Source organism: Centrocercus urophasianus, unplaced genomic scaffold (assembly GCF_019232065.1).
Source record: "Centrocercus urophasianus isolate 14NV4802_14NV808 unplaced genomic scaffold, USGS_Curo_1.0 seq_17, whole genome shotgun sequence".
NCBI lineage: Eukaryota > Metazoa > Chordata > Aves > Galliformes > Phasianidae > Centrocercus > Centrocercus urophasianus.
The window spans coordinates 29,239,184-29,265,909 of record NW_024884722.1 but is presented as its reverse complement, the minus strand read 5'-3'; the positions used below and the strand labels follow the sequence as shown (position 1 = coordinate 29,265,909).

Genomic DNA, 26,726 nt, shown 5'->3' with positions numbered 1-26,726 from the left:
ATATTTTGAAATCATTTTACCTACTTTACATATCTCCTAATTTAATAGAGTGGGTCACACTGGACTTTGGATACATATCAATTAAACGCAGTAATATTAATTTTGGGAAAACAGAAGTAAAATAGCTAGACTAGATATTCTTCATGGTCATCACTTCAATATGTCCATCTTCAGCCAAACACTGAATGAAATATCATGCACAGAAGCTACCTACTGATTCTAAGTCTTGCAGGGTAAACCCCAAGTCTTGTGATCCCACAGTTTAAGCTCACTAAGCTCTTCCTGTACATTAGCAAACAGGCTCAGCATCCTTTATGAGAATCACAAATACAAAACCCACAATACTTCATATATCATTGTGATCACTTTGGGGCTAGGATGAAGCCTAGTTTCACCTTATCAAGATAGCATCTGTACCTGCATTGAAATTGATAAATACTTCCATCAGCAGTTTTGCTCTATGTCAACAGTAATGCAAATATTAGCATTTGGATGCATGACTGACTTGTTAATTATTTCCCTGCATTGCACTACACTCAGATGGACTGCAGAACTGGCAGTTATAGTTTTCAGGCCTGTTGTTCGTACCCATAGCATTATATGAACAAAAATACTCGTAAATGTCATCTCTAAGTAAGCAGTTATCCAAAAATCTGTGGAAGAGAATGTTTACAAGTACGTAATATCTATTTCCTTTAGAAGGGATTTGAGCAAAGGGTAGATGTAAATATTACAGGACAGAAAAAGAAAAAGCAGAGAAATCTTGGTGAGTTTAGCTTAAGGAAGGAAAGGGAAAGTGAGAAAAAGTACTTGTGAGGCTGTGAGTTTTGAAAATGAGTACATATCTATAGATTCTGAAGCAGCAAACAAATTCTACTCTCCTGTTTTCTCTTCAGCTCCCCCTTGTCCCACTGGATGACACCTACACATCTTTTTTACTCTTTCCCTTTCTCTTGTGAGACAAAAACTCTTCACCTGAATTCCCTTGTATTCTGCCCTTGAGCTGTTCCCTCCTGGAACTAATGCTTCCATTGCCTCCCAGTTGATTCAGTAACAGCTCTGAGATTCCTACACCCCAGCATCAACTGAGGGCAGAATTCAGATTGCTCAGCTGTAGAGAAGAGTGTTAGAGAATCACAAGGGAGACACTGAAATAGAATCACAATAATCAGGGAGGGTTCAGAGCTTAGTAATCTCACTTTAAATCTCTGACAATTCAGTAGTTATTTATTATTCATGATTGCATTTATTATTTCTAATTACTGCCAGATGCTAAAAATAAATGTAATTAAGGTGAAGAAGCAAATAATGAAATAATTTGTTAGTGTAAGAAGAGAAGAACAAAACATTTAGGTTGTGAAAGGATCTAATACTGAAGAGCTGTTATTACAAGGAACAGGAAAATGCACTGTCTTTATCCAGCGCTTAAATGTATGCATTAACTTGGACTAAAAACGTCACTCTCTCACTCACCCCAGTAAGCATAATAATTAAAAAATGCTGAGGACTCGGACATTAAAAAATATTTACCTATGTATTTTTTACTGAAGAGCATCTAACGTGAAACATAGCCTTTTCTCCTGTTCAACTTTCCCCTACCATGCAGATAATGTATTTGACTCTTAGATCACCTCCATTCAAGTACCATCAGACTCCAGGGCAGTCCCGCAACTCTTCACTTTCCAACAGCTTTGTTAAGGGTGAACATCATTCAGCTGCTGATTTCAGATCAACACTGGGAGCTGCTGTAGAGAATCACCCAGAAGTATGCAGCCAAGACTCAAAGGTATGGTGAATCCATCTCTTTTTTAAAAACGAAGGAAAGAGATTCACAAAAAAAGAATACAAAGCTCAACAGCTGCCTTCTGTTGAAGGTACTTCTCACAGTAGCTATCTGTGCTGTCCAAATCCAAATATGTTGATATTACACAGATGAAGTCTATTCTTCCCTTTGCCACTCAACATTTGCTAATAGCAAATCTAATGCTCTAGATACTTTGAGCATCGTGATCACAAATGATTAGAATTTCCTAAAGCTGTCAATGATGCAAAATTAGTTATCTGTTTTTCCTGTAATTTCTTTAACTCGGAATGTGGACATTGTAGCATACTGCATGGCTTTCAGAGCATTTCTAATTGACGTATATGGCAGAAAGAACAATTAGGGGTCATGGATAATAGGATCTTAACTGTAGTTCAATTCATTTAGCTATTCACTGTTTGCAAACCAGAATACATCAGTGAGCTTTCCATCAGTGCCTTTCCTTCACTTTTTCTTACTGTTTAGAGGATGCGAACTGAAGTGGGTTACACAGAGCCAAACACTCACTGCCACTGTCTCACCACAATAATCAGTAACTTATCTAAGCAAAGTTCCAGTGCTTCTGAAAGATATGAATATCTTCAGTTATTGCAACAAGCGAGTGTGATGTTTATAAGCAGTACTCAGAGATACCTGAAGAGATGTACATTCTACTCTCCAGTGTGCTGATACCTATATTTTTACACGTTGCTTACTAGGCTAAACAGACATTCACAAAGGCTCTACAGAAATACAAATAAGATATGCATCTATACACACCACAGTCACTACATGGTTCATTTTGCTCTTTGCTTTGTTGATTTTTTTGTTTGTTTGTTTTAAATACTGCTACGTGCTTAGAGTGCCTTCTTCACCAAGACAACTAACTTACAATTTCATGCTCAATAATAATTCCATTACTTGCTTCAGTAGCTAACCTGCCAATTATGCTGCAGAAAAAGGATGATCCTGTGACAGGGCCACTATCTTTGGAATTAAAATTCAGTTTTATCTGCCACTACACAGGATGGCCTACAGAAAGTTACTGGACATTCTACTTTGCTTCTCTGCAGAAAGACAATTTCCCTCATGAGAGTAAACATATGAAAGGCTATGAGTGATTCAAATGCACTGTTGAGACAGCAATATAATGAGCAGATGCTTTCTCTAATTATTTAACGCTTTTTGGAACTTTTGAGATAAACAGTTTTCTTCCTACACTGTTGATTAGCTGTAAGAAAACTAAGCAACCATTTTTTTCCTCATCTGATAGATGTCAAATCTGCCAGAAGCTGTATCTGGCAGATTTTGACCTGAAACTTAATTCTCATTTTAAGACTGCTTACTTAAGAAAGTTTGCCAGGCCTCATCAAAAAAATTTGCTTTCTTCTGAATTATTCGAGTACTGCTTGAAGTTGTCTTTATGACAATGCAGAAACTACTCCACCACCTGCCAGTGCCCAGTACTGCCATGCTGCAGTAGACAGCAGTCAGAAAGAGGAAACGAAGAGATGGCCAACCTCTGAAGAGCCTAAAAGCCAAGCACAACATACCTTGGTGTGTCCCTGATCTTAACAGGGATATCAATTATTAAAATATGGGGAAAAAAAAAAAAAAAAGACCTGGTAACTTTCATAGTGGCTGATGTGCATGAAGTATCACAAAAAAGATCCAAAGGAGACTGGTAACTTCACGTACACAAATAATGTATTACAGGATTGACCCAGTAAAGCATTCATATTTCACCCAATTGAATTACTCTCTACTTTGCTCTTGTGAGGCCTCATCTGGAGTACTGTGTCCAGGTCTGGAGGCACCAGTACAAGAAAGACAGGGAGCTGCTGGAGAGGGTCCAGAGGAGAGCCACAAAGATGATCAGGGGACTGGAGCACCTCCCCTACGAAGACAGGCTGAGGGAGCTGGGCTTGTTCAGCCTGGAGAAAAGAAGGCTGCGGGGTGACCTCATTGCAGCCTTTCAGTACCTAAAGGGAGCCTACAAACAGGAGGGGAATCAACTCTTTGAAAGGGTTGATAACTGCAGGACAAAGGGAAATGGTTTTAAGTTGAGGGAGGGAAGATTTAGGTTAGATGTCAGGAGAAGTTCTTTACAGAGAGTGGTGAGGTGCTGGAACAGCTGCCCAGAGAGGTTGTGGATGTCCTGTTGGCCAGGTTGGATGGGGCTCTGGGCAGCTTGGTCAAGTATTAAATGTGGAGGTTGGTGGCCCTGCCTGTGGCAGGGGGGTTGGAGAATCATGATCCTTGAGATCCCTTCCAACCCTGGCCATTCTGTGATTGTGACTCCTCAATTCCACTTCTTACAAGTAATGTATTAGCTTGAAGCACGTAATTTACATTTTGCCACATCCATACTTAAGCCAATCAACATTAATCAACAAGAAAAGGTCTCAGCCCTGATATATTGTGACCTTCTTGTGAGCTTAACATTTTGGGTAATATACCAACTTGCTGATTGCAGAATGCAACTAGTAAATACTTGTTTCAAAGATTATAGCTGCCATGTATATTGAGTTGTGTAAGCCTGTTGATTTGGATAAGAAGTGCCAGTGATATCCATCATAACTATTCCATGCTAAATACAACATAAGACATATAAGAATTCACACAGAGATGGATGAAATTAGCTCATCCATTGCATTTTTATCTTACAAATAAGAGGATGATTTTAACTTCACTGAAAGCTGGTGTTTCAAGGTAGGGAAGAAGTATGTGCAGCCTGAGAATAGTTAAATCCCTGAGCAAAATCTTCTTATAATCAAAACCTGACTGCACTTTAAAGCCTTGGTGCTACAGTTTCCAGGCTCTAAAACTAACAAGGACACTTTATGCAGAGTGTAAATAGCAGTCCACCCATCCTGCTCATGTAGAGAATATATTCATTGCAATGACTGATATTTGTATTTTATTTTCCATGGAAAAAGCAAATCATCACTCTCAAAAGCATTAAATGTTAACTACTCCAAGATGGTAACTCATAGTCTTGTCCAGATACCAGCCTAACATTCGGAGACAAACGCTACCATCCTCTCATGTCTGCATATAGGCACAACTGGGGTATTCAATGAGATTCATCTCCACTTCAGAACTCATAATAATACATGTTAACTTTTTTAAGCCAACTTTTTCTTCAATGCACTGAGCACGTGGTCTCATCAGAAGTTTGGGGAAGAAACCTTGGATACTGAGGATAAAAGTTCCAGGGTTGAATTTCTAAGCAAAATTAGAATTAGTGTCACACCACATTCACATGATTGTTGCTTTCCTCTTTTTCCTGTCATTGCGATTAAAATTTTGAATTTATGCATACTGTGACTAAGTAAGGAATGTAAGAATCTGACTACTACACTTTTCTTATCTTGCCAAAAGTAGAATTTAGAATTCCTTTCCTGAATGCAGGTACACGCAGTCACCAACTGACTCAACTGAGGAACCATCCTTTGAGGAAAGGCTGAGGACACCTGGATTGTCTTCTCAAGAGAAAAAGAGGTTAAGACAACTTCATCATCCCCCACAGCTCCCTGAAGATAAGAAATCATAGAATGGCCTGGGTTGAAAAGGACAACAATACTCATCTGGTTTCAACCCCCTGCTATGTGCAGGGTCGCCAACCAGCAGACCAGGCTGCCCAGAGCCACATCCAGCCTGGCCTTGAATGCTTCCAGGGATGGGGCATCCACAACCTCCTTGGGCAACCTGTTCCAGTGCCTCACCACCCTCTGGGTGAAAAACTTCCTCCTAATATCTAACCTAAACCTCCCCTGTCTCAGTTTAAGACAAGAAGGTGCCTATAACTTCTTCCCATTAACCAATGATGGACACACAGAAACAGATCTCTCCTATGCCAATGGAGTCAGACTGGACATTGGCAAGAACATATCCACTGTGGGGGTGGTCAGACACTGGAACAGGTTTCCTAATGAGGTGGCTGAAACCCTATGCTTGTTGGCATTCAAGAGCCATTTGGATAATGTCCTTAAAACACAGCTAAATTTTGGTTAGCTCTTGAACTGGTCAGGCATCTAGACTCAATGACCTTTGAAGGTCCCTTCCCACTGGAGTATTCTAGCCCATTTTAACTTGAAGTCTCCAAAATGTACTGTCCACATGGTGTAAGATCTGAGACCTCAGTGCAATCTAGACCAGAATTACTCCAGTGAGTGTGGCATTGAATAACCAACATGTCATCAACTTTGTATTTTTTTTCTGATATGAAATTCAGAAACTACTGACTCAATATGTAAATTCTCTGAGAATCACATTAGCTCTTTTAAACAATTTCTGCAAAATTCAAGGGAACAGACTAAAGGACAGAGCTTCATTTTTTGTGTGTGTGGGTTTTGTTTGTTTTTTTACTCTGATACACTTCTTTCTTGCCATAAAATTTCAGACCATATTTCTAAGGCAACGTGAACATATTTATACTTGAAAATATGCTAAGACTAACACTTCTAGTGAAATTGTATCAAATGCAAGTCAAAATGCAAGTCACACACCTTCTTGAACTCTGAAGGCTGTGGGTAGGAGGCAGGCATTTGTACCCTTAGTCTGGACTGACACAGTAGCAATGGACTTGCTTCTGTATGTAGTAATTCAGAAATCTTACTCAAGTCTTGATACGGCTTTTGCTTCCCAAACTTGTAAGTGCTGCTATCCTAGCTATTGAGTCCCAAGCAGTACTGCTGAGCTGTGAAAGTATTGCTGCAGTCTCATCCAAGGAACAGTCATTTGACACCAGGAATTCAGTTTCCATAAAGACTACAGTAGAAAAGCAGTAATGGCCAGGAAGAAGTTAGCTACCCCAAGAATGGATTTCAGGACAGGCATTCACAAGGTAGAACGCAAGCACCAGCAAGTGAACACTAGCATTAGCTTTCCTTTCAAAAAAAGAAGTCATATTCGCATGAGAACAGATTCTCCCTCTATACATAAGCAGTCCCTGAATGAAAGCATTATTAGTCTAATGAATGTAATAAAATCATCCAAATAAAAAGAGAAGAAGTTCCAAAACCATGCTTTCATTTTCTGTCTGTTTTTACTAATCTCTTCCTACAATGCTTTTTGGCAGTGTTTCCAGTAATACCCCAACTACTCAATATTTTAGTCTGTGCTTTTGGGAGAATTGCCTGTAGAAAGTTTACTCTTAAACTGTAATATTTACCCTCTTCTAATTCTTGTTCAAGCATAAACCTAGCCTAAATCTGGTTCTGATTTTAAAATATGCCCAGCAGCCCTACAACATGTACAGAATTGTTTACTATTCACAGCTTCAGACAAAAGAAAGCAGTTCACAATGACCTTTCAATTTCCTTGGCTTGCAGTTTGCTGTTACCACATACTTTATTTATGGTAGATCTGAAATAAATACTGCAGGATCAGCCATCTTTTGGTGCTGCACAAGAAAAGGAAAGCTATTAAATATTTACCATAAATCTCTCCTAGCTTTACAACTGATTCTTCCCATTTCACTACTAAAAAGTATTATTTAGCTTTTGATTTGCCAGCAAAAAGCAGTCAATTGTGGCTGCCTGAATGCAAACTGTATTCCAACACTGGCTTGCCCTGAAAGGGGGGGACATTGTGTCAATGCATATCAGGCCTGCACCTTCCCTGCTCCTCTGCAGGAACTCGTAGTGACACCAAAGCAGGCATCTTGGAGCATCACAGGAATGCCTATGCCAGCAGAATGAGGCATGCTCATATTACAGCATTTTCCAAAACTTAGTCAGTACATTTGGTGAATCCTTTCCAAGGAGGCTGATCAGATTCCTCGAGTTAAGATCAAATGAATACTGTGGATGCTCCAGTGAAGTGTGTTAACAAATAATACTGTACTCATGAACTGTATTTGAATTTTAAAAAGAAACCTATTTTCATCAATTAAAAAATAAATTTTGCATGCATTTCATTTTTTTTTACCTGTGAACTGAATGCAGCAGAACAATAAGCAGATGGCCCAGTTCCTGTGCGATAGCCAGCCAGTTGAAGATGAACTTTAACTGGCCTGGGACTAAAATGCCTGAGGGCAGCTGTGCAGCTCAAGTGACCGATCAGAAACAGATACTGTAAAATGACTGAGAACTAATCTCCAGTAAGGCACAAAAAGATTAGAAGCAGTTTCTTTTTCCACAGCAGTTCATTAAAGAGTATGATCACAGCCTTCCACAGCATTGTCCAGCAGCACGGGAAGTACATAGCAAGTTCTGGAGATCTAAGCAGCCAGAAATTGACAATGAGCATTTGGAAAAAGCAGTATGCCACTGGAAAGCTGAATTCTGACTGCCTGATCAAACCTCTGGCACAGCTGTCAAGTTCTCTATCCAAGGAATTCCGTGACATTGAAAAAGTTTTGTGAAGGTTCGGTGAAATCATAGCCTGATAAGAGGCAAATTTAACAGCGAGTTTAGGAAAGGGTGTGATCAGAAAAGATCAGAAAACACTTGACAACTACGGCTTCCTTAATCCATAATGAGATACTTGCATGACAAACGCAGGCCAGCACTCCACACAAAACACTCACTGAAGAGCTATGTTAGTGTACATTGAGAAGGGCAAACTGATGGTGCTTGAAGAAAAACTAAGTTTGTATAGCCAGAGAAGTGAAGACTCTTTGTTTAGAGTAGGACAGGACTAAAGAGCATTCTTAATGCTTCCCTTCTACTACATTTGATGTCTTGCAATTTGATATCCTGCACAAGTGCTGACACTATGTACATTTTGCTCGATAACCAAACAAAAACCACCAGTTCTTCACCCTGAAAAAGAAACTCCAAGGGGAATTTAAGTATGAACATAAAAGTGAGTAGCAGCAAACACTATCTGAACTGTCAGGTTATAAAAAACACTCATGAAACCTTCATGGTCAGGATCAATAAGAGGAAAGGCCATTGCTCTTGAGAGCCCATAGCAGTTAGATAAACATAAAGCTTTTGGTCTTAGAATACTTATGTCTAGATTTCATGTTCCATTGTTTTTCCCTTGGCATTACAGACTAAACAAACAAGTTCACTTTGATTCCAGAGCTGTAACAACAAAAATCAAGCCACAGGTCCTCCAGTAAGGAATTCTAGGATCTTGTAAAGATTCTTTTAGAGCCATGTGACTACTAGACATTGATATCTAAGATCACTGAAATTTACGGCTTCAGTTTTCCTATCACTACAGCCAATTACTAACACACATATATCTTTTAAATTTGAAAGTATTCCATGTTTTCAGACTTTAATACGTATCAGATAATTGAGTGTTCCCATCTCAACAATCTGCAGAGAAAGTAGATTTTTTTTGTCCACTCCATCACGAGTGACAGACCCAATATTTTGTGTTAACTGGTCTTTCTCTCACCAATGCAAAATTTTGTGAAATTGTTTTTGCTGAGAGATCTTATCTAAATGTGAAACATAAGAATCCAATAGGAAAGCAAACAGAAGGTCTGCAATAAATTATCAGAAATTATCTTCTTCAACCTGTAAGTAACTCAAAACGATTTAGAGCATTTTTCAAAAGATGCCATATGAATCTCTTTATCACTGCTTTTCGTTAAATTAGACCAAAAATGCTGGAGAAGGTCACAGAATGAGGATTCAACTGCAAGTATCCAGGATAATGCCCTATCTTTTTTAAAATACTTTGTTTCAGTAACTTCAAATGACCACTTTTAACTGACTTCTATCACATTTCTGTGAGAAAGTCTCCCCTTCTTGCATTCAAATGTTTTTCTTTCCTGCACTGAAGCTACACCTTTTTTACCCTATCAAATGCAGAGGGGTCACTCAGGTAACTCAGTGTGAACTTAGAGGTGCCAAACCATTAATAAAAATTCTCACTCTGGGAATGACAGATTCAATCCATGGGATCAGAATACTTACGATAGTTGTTTCTGGAACAGTCATTCATATATTAACCAAAAGTGTGTGTGTTCGCATAGGACTAAAGAAACATCACTGTTGGACTTTTATCAGGAGCCTGAATGAACAAGGAATTACACCTGTATTCAGTGGGCTAAATACAACACAGATTCATATGTCATACAAGCCATTGTGATATCTATAAAAATCCATGCTACTTGCTACAAAATCACCACAGATTTTAGCTGTTCACCTCATATCTATACATTGGACACTTCAAATAAAACTAACAGGTAAAGAAGAAACACAGAGCCCTCAGTCATGGGTTTCATAGGACATCCTTGGGAACACAAAGATTTTAACTGATGTCAACATACTTCTGAAGAGTGAGGCTCAGGTTGTAACTTGCTGACTTGATCTTGTTCTGAGCCTCTAAGTGAGTCATGCTGTCAGTATTGACTCCATCAATGGCTACCACAAGGTCCCCTTGATTCATCTGTGACTGTGCTGCCTTGCTGCCAGGAGTGATCTGTACAGGGAAAGGAAAAGAAAAAACTTCTTAAGTCATTCTGTGCATACATTACTTCTGCAGAACTGTCCAGAATTGTAACACAATTTTCCTCAATTATTGCTATTGTCGTATTCATTCGTGTACAGGTAGAACAACAAAACTTATGGAAATTAAACAAATACACTTAACTTACATTTCTGTAAAGGTCAAGAGTATTACCTACTTGTCATTATTTGCATTTTAAGGGGATGATTATCATAATTCACTTTGGGGTGCTGTATAGAGACATTACTCAGAACTGGAAAACTAAGAAGCCAATAACCGTTGCATGACTTCACTGTATTTTTCCTCCTAATAGTAATTTTTCCCAAACTAACTCATTACACTAATCAGACAGAAACGGAATATGTGTGAAGGACCTTGGACATGTTTTGTTTCCCTATAGTGATCTTTATAGGAAAGTATTCTGGTTAACTTTAACCCACATAAAACTACAGCTCCGTTACCAAGACACCACTACTTATCCAAGATAACCTCCATCAGCCTGTTGCACATAACAATCCAAAAATATAAGACAAGCATTTTTAGAAATAAGTAACTAGAATACTCCAACTGCAAATCCAACTACTGTAACAACAGTTCAGAATTTCTGATTCCTCACTACATAATCACACTGTGCTAGCTCCAGGTGCCCAGTGGAATGCAGCATCTTCAAGCAAGCAGTATTCTCACCCATATTTAACATAGCCCTCTCAGGTGCATCTGGGTGCAATCAATACACTACAGTTATAGCAGTCAGAAAAATCAACACAGTGAAATGGTGACTTAAGAGGTGTAATGACAGAGGGACTAGCACAATGGAAAGGTGTTACAAAGGAAAAGTGCTCACCCATATCCAAAGAGCTAGGCTCACAAGAGAAACTCCACAGGGGAGAGATCTGCAACCAGAGATCCTTCCCCAGTGGCAGTCAGCCCTTAAATGAAGTCTAAAAGAGGTGCAGCCAGGCTCCACCCCTTCCAGTCCCACAGCTGCATTGCCTTCACCTGTGCTCCCAGGGCTGACCAGGTCCTTTCCCCAGGTGCTCAATCAGTGATTCAGGCCTTGACTCAACAGTTACCATCCAAAAGCCATCGATGAAATTTCACTCCATTATTGAACTCCAACTAGAGAAGAGCCTTCAGATACCTTCAGCCAGTTTTCAATGAGCACATCAGATTTTTCCTTTCTTCTCTGCACTCAGTATTTATGAGGTACAGATATAAGCTACAGATCTTTGCTAATGCTTTTAAGATACCCACTTCATTAATTTCCTCACTGAAAAAATCACCACCACACCAAGGGTAATACCAAGGAAACCACACCTGCAGTTGTTGACTCTTGTTCCTTCAGTATAGTAAGCATAAACCATGTCTGACTGCAAGGTGAAATTCCTATGTGCAACATTCCTATGTCCATTTTCCAGGGTGAAACACATTGACTTCTCTCAGTTTCTGATTCTTACGTCTTCGAGTTCAAAATTTAGATGTTATGAAATAAAATATAAATAAGCATACAGAAGTTAACTACAACTGACATAGAATTAGATACAAATTTTGAGGGAAGAGATAATCATACCAGTTTCACTTACTCTAGTGGGATATTTTCTGCCAAACGTGTTTTAAGAAAACACTACCAAAATGATAAGATGTGTTGATCAGGAAAGCCTATAAAACAAAAATTCCTGTTCAAATTTGAATTTTAACTATAGGCATTGCAACAGCCTGCCTGAGGCTCAGAGCTACAGAAGAGTTACAGAAAAAATGTGATGAATATCACGATCATGGCTTATAAACCAGGGTTCCTTTATTTTAAAATGAAAGGAATTCGTAACCACATCTTCAACTAATTTTAACAGTAGTAACCAACTGTGCTGGATTCATTCATACAGTTCTACTGTTCTGGCTCCCATTTCAGGAGCCAGCACAGCATTGATGTCACCCTCTAAAATTCAGATTGTTCCAGTTTCACAGGCAGATGATAATCTATGCAAGACTTGCAAGTATGGATCCAGTTCAATATATCATTCAGAATCATACCAGGAGATAATTACTACTTCCCCCATTCTTCCCAGTGGCTATGAAAGATGCTATGTAGATTACTTGTTTCCCTGTAACTTTACATGTTAAACTCTAAGAGTCTAATGTGTATGAAATATCCATATCCAAATACAGAGTTATACCTATTTTAGCTAGAAGGTAACAGACTACTCTGGGAAGCTTTCAAGTGAATCCAGAGTGGGCAGTTACAGAGGACACTGAGAACCTTCAGGAGTTGCTGGGGACAAAATACTAGCACACACGGAGATAAAGGAGAGCCAGATCTAAAGTGCCAAAGCACTTTCAAGACTATCTTGTTCCCATTTTTAAAGATCCAACAGAAAGGAATGGAATGCAAAGTGTTTATCTGTTGGCATGCTTTCTTAATCTGAAAATTCAGCTCTGATCAACCATTTATTTATTAAGTGGTTGCAGACAGATCAATGTTTTTGTGAAATCTTCAGGACTTATTTTCTATTTAAAATGTTCTTTTATGATATTTTTTAAATGAAGCATTGATGTTAATTAAACCTCAGGATTAGAGCAAAAATCCAGATCTATTTGCCCACACCATAAATTCTACTTTACTGTCATCCCTGCTTTTCCTCTAATAGAGCATTACAAAATTAATAAATGAATATATAAATACTGTCCAGTTAAAATACAGTTTTCATTTTGTCCACTAACGCTTTTGTCTTAAAATGTAAGTAGGTAAAACCCAGACAGAGTTATTTCAGAAAAAAATTGTAAGTCTTAACTCATTTGCTCTAGATTATGGCACAGCTTTCAGCTGCCAGGTGTTGCAAGGGTCACAGACTATTCGCCCCAGACTCAAGGTATAATTATAATATGTCAGTTGATTAGAAAAAAAGTAAACTAATTTAAAAAAAAATAAAAAAATTAAAAAAAAAAAGAAACCAGGATACCAGTGACAGTAAGACCTAATTTTAATTGCATTTCTTTAGCACCCCAAGCTCAAGAACAGGCTGCAAGTTGGAAAGTAAAGTATATTTATCATCTCAGAAAAGCACAGAAACACTTGCTCAAGCTCTCAGAAGTTTCCAACAAGATAGACATCTGACTTCCAATATGCCCAGCTTAAAACCTGTGGGCAGGCTAGTGGTATCACACTGTAAGGAGAGCTGCGTACTGGGTAGATATATAGCACAACAGTGACAGCTGTGCCCAAAAAAATAAGTCTGCACTGGGTTCAGAGCAAGGACCACCTAGCAGGAGCTCTGGGAAGTGGAATACAAAGTGCAGCTGCTGCACCACCTTAAGAACAAGATGTGCTCCCTTGCAGGCTCCTCAGCTCCACTCCAAAATGGGAGAGATGGGATCAGGCAGCATTTCAATGGCTGAGTGTTAAAATATTATCAAGAATGCTTGTATAAACAGATAGATGGACATAGCTTCCCTACCGCAAGGAATTCCTAACTTACTGACAGACAAAAATACATACAGAGGCCTACACAAGTGAGAAGGTGCTAATACAGCATCTTGCAGAATTAGTCAGGGCCTCTTCTTTTCCTAGGACTTCAGCTATGCCTGCCCTCTTCCTGACCCCAGCCCTCAAATCAACACATTACACCTTTGCATTTAAGAAAATATCTCACTAGCACTATAAATATGCTAAAGCACTGGAAATGAACACCCTCTTCACCTCTGGATACATACAAAAGAAGAAAATAGCATGAGGAAATGTTCAGTTCCACAGTTCAGCTGAAATTCAGAGACAGGACACAAGCTATCAGAGTAACTGTAGCGCTTTTTTTTTTTTTTTTTAAACAAGAAAAGGAATGGGCAGACACTAAGAATCACTAGAAAATAAAGTCTGCAGAAAGCAGCATTTAAAGTCTCCCTCATTTTACCACTGTTTTATATAGATGTTTCCAGCAAACCTTCACAGGCTTTTTAAGCACTGAGGCTCACAATGCCTGAGAGTGGCAGGAGAACCACCTCATTCTACATATAAAAGCATGACCCACTGGAATGAGGAAACATTGAAATCCCAGTGTGGAGCAGTTAATAGCGAAGTGATGAATACCCAAATGGATCCAACTAGTTATCTCCAGACTGTATGCATCAGTTCCTCTCTTATCTACACTGTGAAAAAGTCAATTGAGGAATTCTGTGTTTTGTTTCTTAAATGAGTAGGCTCCCTCAGCTGCTCCCCATAAATACTCCAAACCCCCCACCAGCTTCATTGCCCTTCTCTGAACAAGCTCCAAGGACTCAATGTCTTTCTTGTAGTGACAGGTCCAGAACTGAACACAGTACTCAAGGTGTGGCCTCACTAGGGCTAAGTAGAGGATCGCTTCCCTGTTCCTGCTGGCAACACTATTTCTCATACAAGCCAGGAAGCCATTGGCCTTGTCAGCCACCTGAACACACTGCTGGCTCCTACCCCCAGGCAGACTGACACTCCCTGCCAACTTGATGTCATCTGTAAACTTATTGAGGGTGCACTCAATGCCTTCATCCAGATCATCAATAAACATACTGAACAAGACAGACCCCAATACCGATGCCTGGGTAACACCACTTGTGACCAATCACCAGCTGGATTTAACTCCATTTACCATCACTCTTTTGGCTCAGTCATCCAGCCAGTTCTTTACCCAGCAAGGAGTGCATCTCTGCAAGCCACAGGCTGCCAGCTTCTCCAAGAGAATAGTGTGGGAGACAGTGTCAAAAGCTTTGCTCAAGTCTAGATGACCTTTAAAGGTCCCTTCCTACTCTAAAGATTCTATGGTATCGCAAATCAAGCCTAGAGAAAATTTACTTTTTGCAGCTACCATCTTCCTAAATAAAATTTCTTACTGCTTTCCAAAACAGTACTAGGCTTTTTAATAAAAGTAGTTTTTTTTATTATTTGTTTTTAATAGGAGAACAAAACACACTTTAAATGAATGCTCAGGGGATCTGCAAAACGTGCCATTGACATCTTGAAGAGTTTCTATTTATATTAAGCAAAGCTGAGCTGGCATGCTGCAGAGGCACACTGAAGTGGCCTCTCATGCTAATGTTTCATCTCTAGTTAGGAGGGAAGGTTACAATACATGTGAGAACACCCAAAATAGCTTTAATCTACCTCTCTTCAATATAAGGAGCCACCGTATCAGAAGCACAAAGATTCTGTGGGACAACCAGTCAAACACAGTTCAGAACAGTATGCTCAAATCTGTACTGCAGCAGCAGAACTGCTATTAGAACTAGAGCCACCCGGTTTACCTCAGCCTTGGGGATACTACAGCATAGTGTGGGGGGGAGGGAATATTTTTGAGTGTGAAAACTTCCGTCCTTGGTTAGAAGGTATTCCAACCTTCTCTCCTCTGTCCCAGCTTCACCTTTTCTGGTTGAAAAGTCCTGTCTTTTGTTTAAATAAATAAATGGAAATGTTTTGGAGCTGAGCCTGTAAGAAGAATGATCAGTCTACGTATAATAATCAAATGTGTATGGAGCTTTTTAAAGGATGTGTTGACAAAGCCAGAAGACTACACAGCTCTCTAAATCTTGTACAGTATTAGCTTTAGTAATCTCTATTCTCCTACAATTCATCAAAAAACAGCTATTTCAACCATCCAGTTTACTTTTATCATCATACATTGTGCCATGATAGTGTGCTACTGAGTTCTTCTTTGGTACCGGAGTTTAATATCCTTAATGCAAATTACATTTGAGAAAATAGCTGAGGTATTGATGCTTCACCTTCCTGGAGATTTCCACAGGACAACTCCCTGCAGCCAAGTTACATTAAGCTTTTAAGTGCTTGCAGGACTACAAGTGCCAATATTTCTTTCCCCCAAATTCTTCTTTCTCCCTACCTCATTTTTCAGTTTGAATTCATTTTAGGGCAATTTTATAAAGGTAAATGCTTATGAAGACAAATCTTACTTATCAATACACCCTTCAGATTTTCCACTGCTTTCATCTTATTTCAATCCATACTCTTCATTTGGATCTCCTGATAGAAGTAATTTGTCTCTTTCCCTACAAGTATCAGCATTGTCTTTTCCCATTGGCCACTATGCTCAGATTTTCTTTTTAAGGTCATTCTGCTTAAGGCCTTTCACTGTATATATCCAAGACCACTGTGCTTTACAATTTTGAAGGAGTTTTAATCTGCTCAACAGCAGTAAGGCCTCACTGAAAGGGCATTTGAGACAATACCATGTGCATTCATTTGACATTTAGTGGCCTGCAGCCAATTCTGATATTAAATGGCTCAAAATAAAATAGCTTTTACTTTGAGCACATCCTGAGGCTGAAGCACAATTTTTTAATCTGTAAGCAACTCTTCTGCTCCTGTGTGTTTGTAACTTAAGGTGCTTTGATGCAGGTTTACAGTTAACTATTCTTTCAAAGTGTATATCTATTGAGTTCATTTTGTTTCTGTCTGCCAGGGGAATAATTCCTCCTCTGATCAATTAAGTACTAGAAGCCAATTTGACACAGCAAATAGCAGTCCTGTCCCTAAATGAAAAATATGTAGCATTCAACTCCAAGCTTTGCCTGCAGATGCTATAAGAGCAAAGAAAGGCACAAGGCACAAGAGAAGATGGAATGTAGCACATGTACACAGTGACATTGAATCAGAACTAAATTTGCATCAAATGCAGTCAGTATAATGTCACTATTCTGTCTTCAAGGTTTTAGAGACTGTTCAGTGTGAGTCTCTTCCAGCTGAATTGCCCAGCACTATCAGAATCAGCTACCTATCAAACAGCATTCTTATCTTCAAGAGTGTTTTGCACCTGTGGCATTCATCTCTGTGAGAGAAACAAAATCAAAAGTTTCAGAACTCCAGAATGAAAGCAGCTTTAAAATTTAAGTGAATAATAATAAAAGAAAATAAAGAACTGTTTGTAAGTTTCCCCCACAGAAGTACAATGCAGATTTCTTTTGCCATACGCTGTGCCACATTTAGTGGCCAACAACATCCTGCCAGGTATTCCAGCAGAGTCCTTGGAAAATAAAGGAGATTTCAGGAAGGAAGAAGTTCTAAAGACTGAGGATGTTTATTTTACCCAACAAAATGTAGTAGTTCAAGCTTTGCTCTAGCATCTCAATCAAGCAAAGATGCCAAATATGTATTAATGTACTAGTACTGCCCATAGCTAAAAGCTATTTTGGATTCAAAATAAAATTAGTAAGAGTATAATTTATTGAGAAAGAAACAGCACTTTCAGTTTAACCAGAATTGCAACAATGGTAGATTCAGTGACCATGAAAGATTACCTACTTGCTTTCTCTTCTCCCCAGTCACGATCAAGCTTATAACGAAACACAGGGCCAAATAAGATCTGAAAGAGTGGCTTCTATGTAATATAGGGGTCAGAAGCTTGTTTCAATCCTGGCCCGAAAGAAATTACATCAGCCAGATGTGCTACACAAAGTTTAACCTGGTCTTCCTCCTCCACTAAGTACTTCTTTGTCAGCTCCCGTCCATACCTGCACTATTTCCTAGAAATTTTTCTTAGAAAAATTTTAGAAAGCACTGCATAGAAGACAGAATACATTCTAAAATGGTACAGAAAAACATCCTTAAACTAACATCAATATTGTTTGTAAGCCAATACACCCTAAAAAGTGCAATTGAAACTAAAGTAAGAAAATGCAGCGCCAAAGAAGGGTGCAAAGTTTTAACAAGAATGTCTTAAATTTGAGAAGCCATAATCTGAGAAAGAAGTGGAATATTTAGAAAGACCTTTAAGAAATTAATGACCTTAACTAATTAATACTAGCTTGCCTGTGATGAATGGCTCTTCATCTAAACTTATCTGCGTTTGAAGATTCAAGCACTTCCGCTCACCTTCATCACTGTCCTCTATTTTTATGCCCAAGTTCTGGGCTCAAATATGACTCAAAAATTCCCAAACACTGCAAGGAAAGATATTCTAGGGACATTTCCATCCCAGATAGAGGTAGGAAAATATGATCTCATGATTCCTAATTCAGCAGAGTGCACAGTTCAAGCAGACTCAATTATCTTTGGATAAGTGACTGGGTTTTTAATTTGCAGATGGATTTTTTTTTGTTCAAACTGCCAGTCTCTAGGGTTTTCAAAAATAGTAAAGCATTTTTACTTCACCATCCCTTTCAGCAGCACATTCACAGTATTTTTTTAAAAATGTAACTACTTCCACAACAGGAAAAACAGAAACTTTGATTTTTACTTTTTGCTGTGACAATTAAGAAATTTTCACTCCTTGCCAGCAGTAATATAATTATAGTAGCTATTCCTCAATATTCATCTAGCAATCTTTTAGGAGCCTAGAGAATAACTTATTGTAAATAAGCTATTCTGGATCATTGTTTCACCCCATTCTTTCTGGGTATTGTGCTTCTTTCCCATTTTATCTCATCTAGGTGTGGTATCCACCATTTAACTATATAAGCCACAACAAGTTAAGACTGGATTAAGCCTTACATTTTAATGGAATGCTCAAGGCAGGGCCTTGAAATATGCCCTCTATATATGCTTCTCAGCTCTTAAACTTTAACACATTTCTACTCTTTCATGTAATTAATCATACTTGGAAGGAAACTAGTAGCAAGTGACAAAGATGTCTGCAAGTTTTGTTGTATGATCAGCGGTATAGAAGTTTAAGGTAGATGTTTGAAAATGGATTAGGTTTCTATCCAATAAATGTTCTTAAGTAGTAAAGTTTAGATGCATAAGTTACATGAAAATCATATTTATTCTTCTAGGTATAGTTAGCTAAGCTTTATGTGGATTAATATGCATCTATTCTTTAAGATGTGCATTTGTACTTGATTCAAAGCATAATTGATTCAGGCTCACTATGGATCATGAATCTGTGCATCTTGTACATTAAAGTTGTTCTGCAGGTGCTTTGCTTCACTTTCACATCAAAGCTACTTTTCTTTTTTCCTCCATTCCTTTCTTGGAAACTGCAGCCATTTTTCTCAGTAGCACTAGAATCAGAGGTTGTAAGGACATACCTACGTACTACATACCTAGTCACAGTAAGTTTCACAATTCAGCATGCCCAAATTGGGAGTTTTCGTCTCCTGGCCCAGGATAAATACACCAATTAAGATTATTTATTTGCATATTCTGTGCTGGAATAGAGTTCACAGGGCATCTCTATTTACGTACATGGAAGGAATGCATTCAAGTTCAGAATTTGAGTTAGCAATGCTTTCCTTGGCCACATTAGACACTAACTTTTGCAGTACAGCATGTTATACGCTACTGGTTTTGGGGAAGCAGCAGCAAAGTTTTCATTCACCCAAGAAAGTTTGAAGTGGCCTGCCTATAACCGGTTTGTGTTTTCTTCCATCTACTACAAAATGCATTACTAAACAATGAATTTCTGTAGATGAAAATATATATACACAACAGTTGCTTTTATAGGGATTCCTTCTGCTAATTGTCTGTTACCAGTGAAGAATGAAAGGAACACATGAAAAAATGTAACCCTCTGTTTTGATCGCTAATGAAGACCTAGCTAAACTGCAGGATATGAGCTTCATTATCCCAATTTGTCAGCAAAAAAAAAAAAAGGAACCTGACGTGTTGTTTTGGATTGCAGTGTGTGTCTGAAGTAAAAATGTCTCTAAAAAAGACAAAAAAATAGATGTATTCCCTAATTTCAACATGCAAATCTCAGGTTCATCCAGATCTCAGCTCTTCTCCAGGCAGAGTTACATTCACAGTAAAGTTTTGCAGAGCTATACACCACCTATGCATGTACAAGATCTATAGGCATTTGTGTTTTAATATGTTGTCAGACTGTTTTTGGCCAAGATTCTCTAAGGCCTCATAGATCAGGAGATTACTTTATGAATGACTGACACATATCCTTCCTGGTCTTCTTCTTAATTTTGTTTGCTCTTAATATTCTTCCTTCTCTCATAGTATCACACTAACATTGCTCAGTCTCATGAATTGTGTTTGCAGACAAATTATTTACTAGCAGTCGGCAATGGTGTTCCACATCAAGAACATGTCAGCTGAATGGTAGCAGAAAACATCTTTCAGAGTGAATATGCACCTATTTAACAATAGGAGGCTTTTACTTCAAATATGAAGCAGAAGAAAAATGGAAAAATGAGATTACCTGGATGGTTATTGGGCAGCTGAGGAAATTTCTGTGGCAGACAAGTGCCAAAAGGAAGCATTTTAGTAATCTCTATCCCAGGATAGGTTTTCTATTTATAGAATTATAAAGCTCTTCAAGAGACTGCAAAATTACGTAAATAAGTGAATAATGCATCTATCTTACATGTAACAGCCTAATGAAGTCTGAAGATCCACCCAAACATTTACTAGGCATCTTTTAAATAGCACCACATAGAATAACCTGGTTCTCTGAGCTGATTACAGGCATTCTCTTGAGTGACCGTCCCCTTCACCTATGTGTATCACTTCCAAGACTGAAAGAAATGCCCTCTACCTCCTGCATCCATTTTGCATCTCCTACACAACTCCAGATAACACCAATGAGTCTTTCAGGTCATTTCAAGTCCAGGATATGTACAAGTAAAATTGATAAAAATTTGAGCAAGCAACATGAGCCACTTAATCTATAACTAGAAAATAACAATTAATGCTTTATGAAAATGCCGTTCTTTTAGAGATATCTAGAGTGATAACTGGAAAAAAGACTCATGTTAACCCACCTTTAGCCTTCTCTCACTTCTGGCAATCATACCAGAAAATTTTTTTGAAAAAATGGAAGACTCCCAAGACTGCTTTGAGTAATATTAAGCATATGTGATAGTTGATAATGAAGCTATCTACTGCACAGAGAAGATATAAACACAAACTTTTATTAATCTATCAATCCTTGCCAATAAAGATGCACCAGAAGTTTAAGGAAATTCTGCTTTTAAAGTGAGACACTGACTGCATTCTTCCACACATGTACAGTGCCTACCTTCTGTAGTGGGACCCAAACCACTCTGGCCCTGTACCTCAGGGTAATAAAGTACAATCAACAAGCAATAAATGTTTGAAAGTTTAAAAAAAAAAAAAAAAAAAAAAAAAAGGAATTAAGCACTATTTTAGGCAAATTATACAGAAGACAATCATAAAGAAGCCAACCAAGTATTAAAAGAAGTTCTTGATAAAATACAAAGGAAAATGGAAAAATCAAAACATAGGGGGGGAAAAAAAAACATGTCTCAAAACATCAGTCTTGATTCCCTACTTGCAGACATTATCATTGCTTTTCTAACTCCACTGCTTTGTGAGAACATCACAAATAGAACTCACATGAAATCATCAATTTCATGCATAATTCTAGCATCCGCTGCAGCCTCTGTGAAGAGATTTGCAATGAGTGCTTACGTTCTACAGACAATTGGGTATTGGTTATCACTCTTGGGGGCGCGCAGGGCCACACACTTTTTTTTTTTTATACCACATGTGATGCTGTAAGAATGTGCAACATGACAATCCAGAGAAAAAGCACTGGGCTGTCAAGTTCAGCATCTGCTGATTGCAACTCAGATATGACACAAAGTCATGCCTATCTTACGTAAAGACTGATAAGAAACCAGTGTGCTGCTTATGCTATGTCAGTGTGTAATTAGAAAGTCTTGCACCTGTATTAGTAGGTACAATGATAATCAGTCCTCAAAAATAAAAAAAAAAAACAATAGAAAACTGCAAGTCTAAATGTTCAGTGGTTAAATCCTTCTAAAAAAAGCAAGGGAAAGAATAGAACTGTTCTTAGATAAACAGTTTTTGAAACTGCATGACTACAAGTACCTCCCCCAAGTGAGGTGTGAATCAACCTGTTGAGGAAGTTAGCGAGTCAACAAGTTTTGCGCAGAAATGAATTCCACTCAACATATCCCTTCTGTGACCCCAGCCTTCTTGGAAGACCAGAGGACCACCTCTGGGGATTTTAGTTTTCTTGGTTTTTACTGCCAGCATATCAGAAATAGAGCATAAGCACAGCAAAAATATTATATTCTCCAATTCTCCATTACTTAGCCTGAACTTCACCTGAGTCCAAACACAAGCTTTCCAGTTTCTCTATTAACTGCTTTATAACACTACAAGTGACTTTGTAGCTTTCTGAAAAAATGATAGATGTGACAGTATTTTCTGTATTTCAAAATACAGCAGTTTCCAAAACCTGATGACAGCTTTCAGTGTAACAGCATTTGTTAATACTTTAACTGATTAAGTTTTTAAACATTCAGTTTATTCATGATGGGAAATTGTTGAGATCTGTTAAAGATGAAAGTACCTGAAAACTACACGAGGCCCCTTCTTGCTTACATACATGCCCCTATTTCATGAAGGGTACTAATCCAAATTGTTATAAGTACTGAATGCTCATTAACTCTCTCTTAATGAGTTGTGATAAATTATTAAAGGGTAGAGCTATATATTTTCCAAAGGGAGCTATGTTGACAGGGCTTTAAGTATGTTAGTATGCTCAGTAGTACCCTAAAGTAGCTGAAACAGGTGCCACAGCAGGTGCCAGAAGTAGAACATAGATTTGCTTTGGCATTAGAACAGAGTATATAGCAAGTGCAGGATTGTTTTATGGATTTAAAAAGCATATGCCATGAATGATTTGGGAAAGCAGAGCCTTTAGGGGTATAGCATTAGTTAAAGCTAAGCTTACAGGAAGAAGTCCTGCCTCATTACTGTAACAGCTGTTTGTACTTATGACCATCAAGATACCTATTACTAGGGAAATATTTTGCCCTTCTGATGGAAAAACTTGCTGAACTGTTACTTCGGTCTTAATTTCACCAAGAAGTTAGAGGACTGCTGCAAAACTAATGCTTCCTCTTTTATTAAGCTGGCCCACAACGTCAGAGGCAAATGGTGGCACAGCAGTAGAGGTGGAACCTTCCCACTAATGTTACATTACATGCTGTTGCCATGCAACAGATGGCCGCAGAGAGGCAGCGCCTGACATGGAAGTGCATGAAGCAAAGGAGTGGAATTGAATACCCCCATGCAGACAAATGGCCCCCTCTGAAACTTGCTGAACATTTATAGAGTCCAAATAGTGGATATTAGCATAGCAAGGTGGTGGGTAGCACGTTTCAGCAGTGGCAACAGCAATGTGAAAGATAAGCCAGGTTCTAGAGAGCCACACAGATTTTTCGAGTACAGCAAGCAGGTTCTTTGGCCTCTATGTTAGACAAAGTGCACAGCTAATGGTGGTGACCATATTGAAAAATAATGTTTTGTGGCTAAGAATTTGCTCTATCAGATGATGTTATTGCAGGTATTGTAGTTTTCATAGAAACAAATAAAAGGCATTACTATTGAAGCAACAAAACACTGTTGAAGATTTAAGGGATATAGTTCTGCCACTCAACTGCAAAAAAAAAAAATTATATTTGCAACTATTAAACAAAATGTAATAAAATTTACACTTATTTCACACTTTTTTTTTTTATAGTGACCTCTTTGTTAAAAAATTAATCTTAGCTTTTTTCCCCAACTCCTAATGTCGTGGGAAACTGGTAATGAGTAATAGCCCTAGTCACTAGTATATAATATGTCATAGACAGTGACATCTTTTACCAACAAAAGGATCTATCTCTAACCATGGCTTTAGATACTTCCAACTGATCAGTTAACTCAAGTAGGAGATGAAAAGCACTTCCTCATGAGACATAGCTAACCTGTGCTGACACTTGCACACTTACTGCATCCACAAGCTCTACTTTCCATGTGGATTTGCAAATTGTCAGTATGGCTGTGATTTATGCAACAAAGTTTCTCCTATAAGAAATCACAGAATCACAGAATACCCAGAGTCGGAAAGGACCTCAAGGATTGTGAATCTCCAACCCCTCTGTCACAGGCAGGGCCACCACCTTCCCCATTGAATAACCAGCCCAGGCTGCCCAGGGCCCCATCCAACCTGGCCTTGAACACCTCCAGGGACGGGGCATCCACAGTCTCTCTGGGCAGCTGTTCCAGCACCTCACCACTCTCTCTGTAAAGAATTTTCCCCTGACATCCAACCTAGATTTCCCCTCCCTCATCCTGCAATTATCAACCCTTTCAAAGAGTTGATTCCCCTCCCCTTTGTAGGCTCCCTTTAGGTATTGAAATGCTGCAAAGAGGTCACCCCACAGCCAAATTCTTTATAGCTTCTGAGAATGTTAGTCATTGAAGTTGTTATTCTACGGAGGCTTTGGTGATCCCCTTCCTAACAGCTGAGCAGTGATACAACTCTGTCAAGTTTTCGTTTTCTACTGAACTTTTCTGGCCCAACTGCAAAATCATTATTGCCTTATATCTGAATTAAGGTCATGGATAGCTTGCAATAAAAAAAAAAAAAAAAATCTAACCAGTCTGCTTGATAGCCAGCCTATAGGCATGAGACAGCCAAAACTGTAACTAAAATTGAATGTGTGAAAAATAATTATCCTAAATGCCACTAGGAAAGCAGCCTAGTACTTCCTACACATTTCCTAGATTAACCCTAGGAAATATGCAGTCAGAAAACCTCAAACCCTGCTCTTATATTCAGAACTTTCAAGCTAGACATTCTGATAAATAAACAAAAGCACAGTCCATGTTGTTCAGTTTCCTTAATGAAGCTAGGTTGGTTTATACCAGGTAAAAATATCTTTGAGCAGGTAGCATTACTCACAGAAAGAAAATTTATACTAAATGATTTTCCAACCTCCTTTTCGCACAAGTGAATGACAACAGAGGTATTATCCTTTAATTGTCATGGCTCTTTACAAATCTATTTTCCCTGAAACTTCATAGAACTAGCAGTATTATACCAGGAATAAATCTGTCCCGGTATCTTCAGTTACTCTATTTGGAAAGCAGTCATTTGCCTGACCTTCAGCATTGCTAAAAACAGAGTTTGTCTGTCATCAAGAGCCAGTGAGATTTCAGATAAAACAGAAGTCATGGCTCTTGCAGTGAAATTCCAGGAGCATCCATTAAAGGCTTGCCAACAATAGCATCTCACACACTGATAGAAGTATGACAGTATGGACTAAAGAAAAAAAAGAAAGAAAGAAAGAGATAAGACACTTGAAATTGAGCTTATCACTGAGACTTGGTAAAAGATACACGAAACCATAAGGATTTTTTAATTATATTCAAGCTAAAACTTTGTGACTTGTAGAACTTTGGTTCTTTAAAGACTCAATTTCTCTCACAATTGAGAAATAGTACACTTCTGCCCCTTCCCCCTTCAAAAGTATTGAAAGAGGAGTATCATCAACACAAGAATCTATTTGGAATAACACATAGATGAACTGAAAATATTTGTTCTAACTCCCAGTGTAAGCAGTTTGAGTAAGCACTGAGATAGAAGCAGAACTAGTTATTTTTCAAGCTTCCAGCTTCCTTGTTTGAATTAAAATTGATGACATCTGTGATCATTAGAACACAGTTGTTATAGTAAAGGGTTGGTACAGAACAATAGGTGCCAAGCCAGCTTTCTTCATTATGGTCCTATGCCAGCATGTTTACAGTCCTATCTCCTCTTTCAGACCAGAGCCTATGATTTCTCTTGACATTACTCACTCCAATCAAAATTCTGTCTCAGACCTAGCAGGATGTTACAGAATGCTTGGATGGCAAAAGATACGTAAAGCAAAAATCAAAGTCCACTGATACAAACACCTTACTTGCAACATTATCTTGAAATAAGCCCATACTTCCAATATTTGTGCTCTTTGTCTAATCTTACAGCTTCTTTATCTCCCAGTGAAAAACAATCATATTTACGGAAAAAATCAAATGAAAACCATATTTCAAGCCTAAGCAGAGGTTAATGTTAACACCAATTTTTAAGTGCAGCTTATAGGCAACTCTCTTTAAACATGAGACTGTTTAGATACACTTCCTGTTACATTATCCAATTGAGAATGGTAACAGTGCAACTAACTTGAAGTACAAAGTGATCCAAATTACTAAAGTAGTATTACCAAGATGCACAGTTGAACCAATAGCTATTTATTCATTTGTCCACATCAGTGCCTGTTCTGACAAGTACTCCTAGAGCCACTGAGCCTTTTGGACAGGCTTCAGAATTTCATCCAATGGACAGCAAAACTATTGTCTAGCTAGACAAAGCAGACAAATGCTAGCACAACAAACTACTTGAATCAGGAGAAAAACTCAAAGTCTTGTGTTGAAGAATTCTAAAGGAATTAAACAAAATACAAAGTATAAACATACCATCAGCTCAGACTACATTTTTACCAAGATCAAGTAAACGGTGGACAAAAACGATGCATTTCAGCCCTGCTGAGAGGAACTTAGGTGTTCTAGTAGATGGAAAATTTAAGATGAGCAAGGAGCACACACTCGCAGCCTAGAATCATAGAATCACTGAGGTTGGAAAAGACCTTAAAGATTGAGTCCAACCATGACCTAACCATGCTGCCCTAACTAGCAACCCGCCACTAAATCACGTCCCTGAGCACCACATCCAAATGGTTTTTAAACACATCCAGGGATGGTGACTCAGCCACTCCCTGGGGAGCC

At 38.4% G+C, this 26,726-nt stretch overlaps 1 protein-coding gene across 2 annotated transcripts in view; it reads right to left on the bottom strand.

Moving 5' to 3' along the window:
• LDB3 (LIM domain binding 3) overlaps positions 1-26,726 on the bottom strand; it is a 78,684-nt gene that overhangs the window by 32,330 nt on the left and 19,628 nt on the right. For both annotated transcript variants that reach the window (XM_042817678.1, XM_042817677.1), the window contains exon 3: positions 10,041-10,192. In XM_042817678.1, the coding sequence (XP_042673612.1) occupies positions 10,041-10,192 (152 nt within the window). The remainder of the gene's footprint in view (positions 1-10,040; positions 10,193-26,726) is intronic.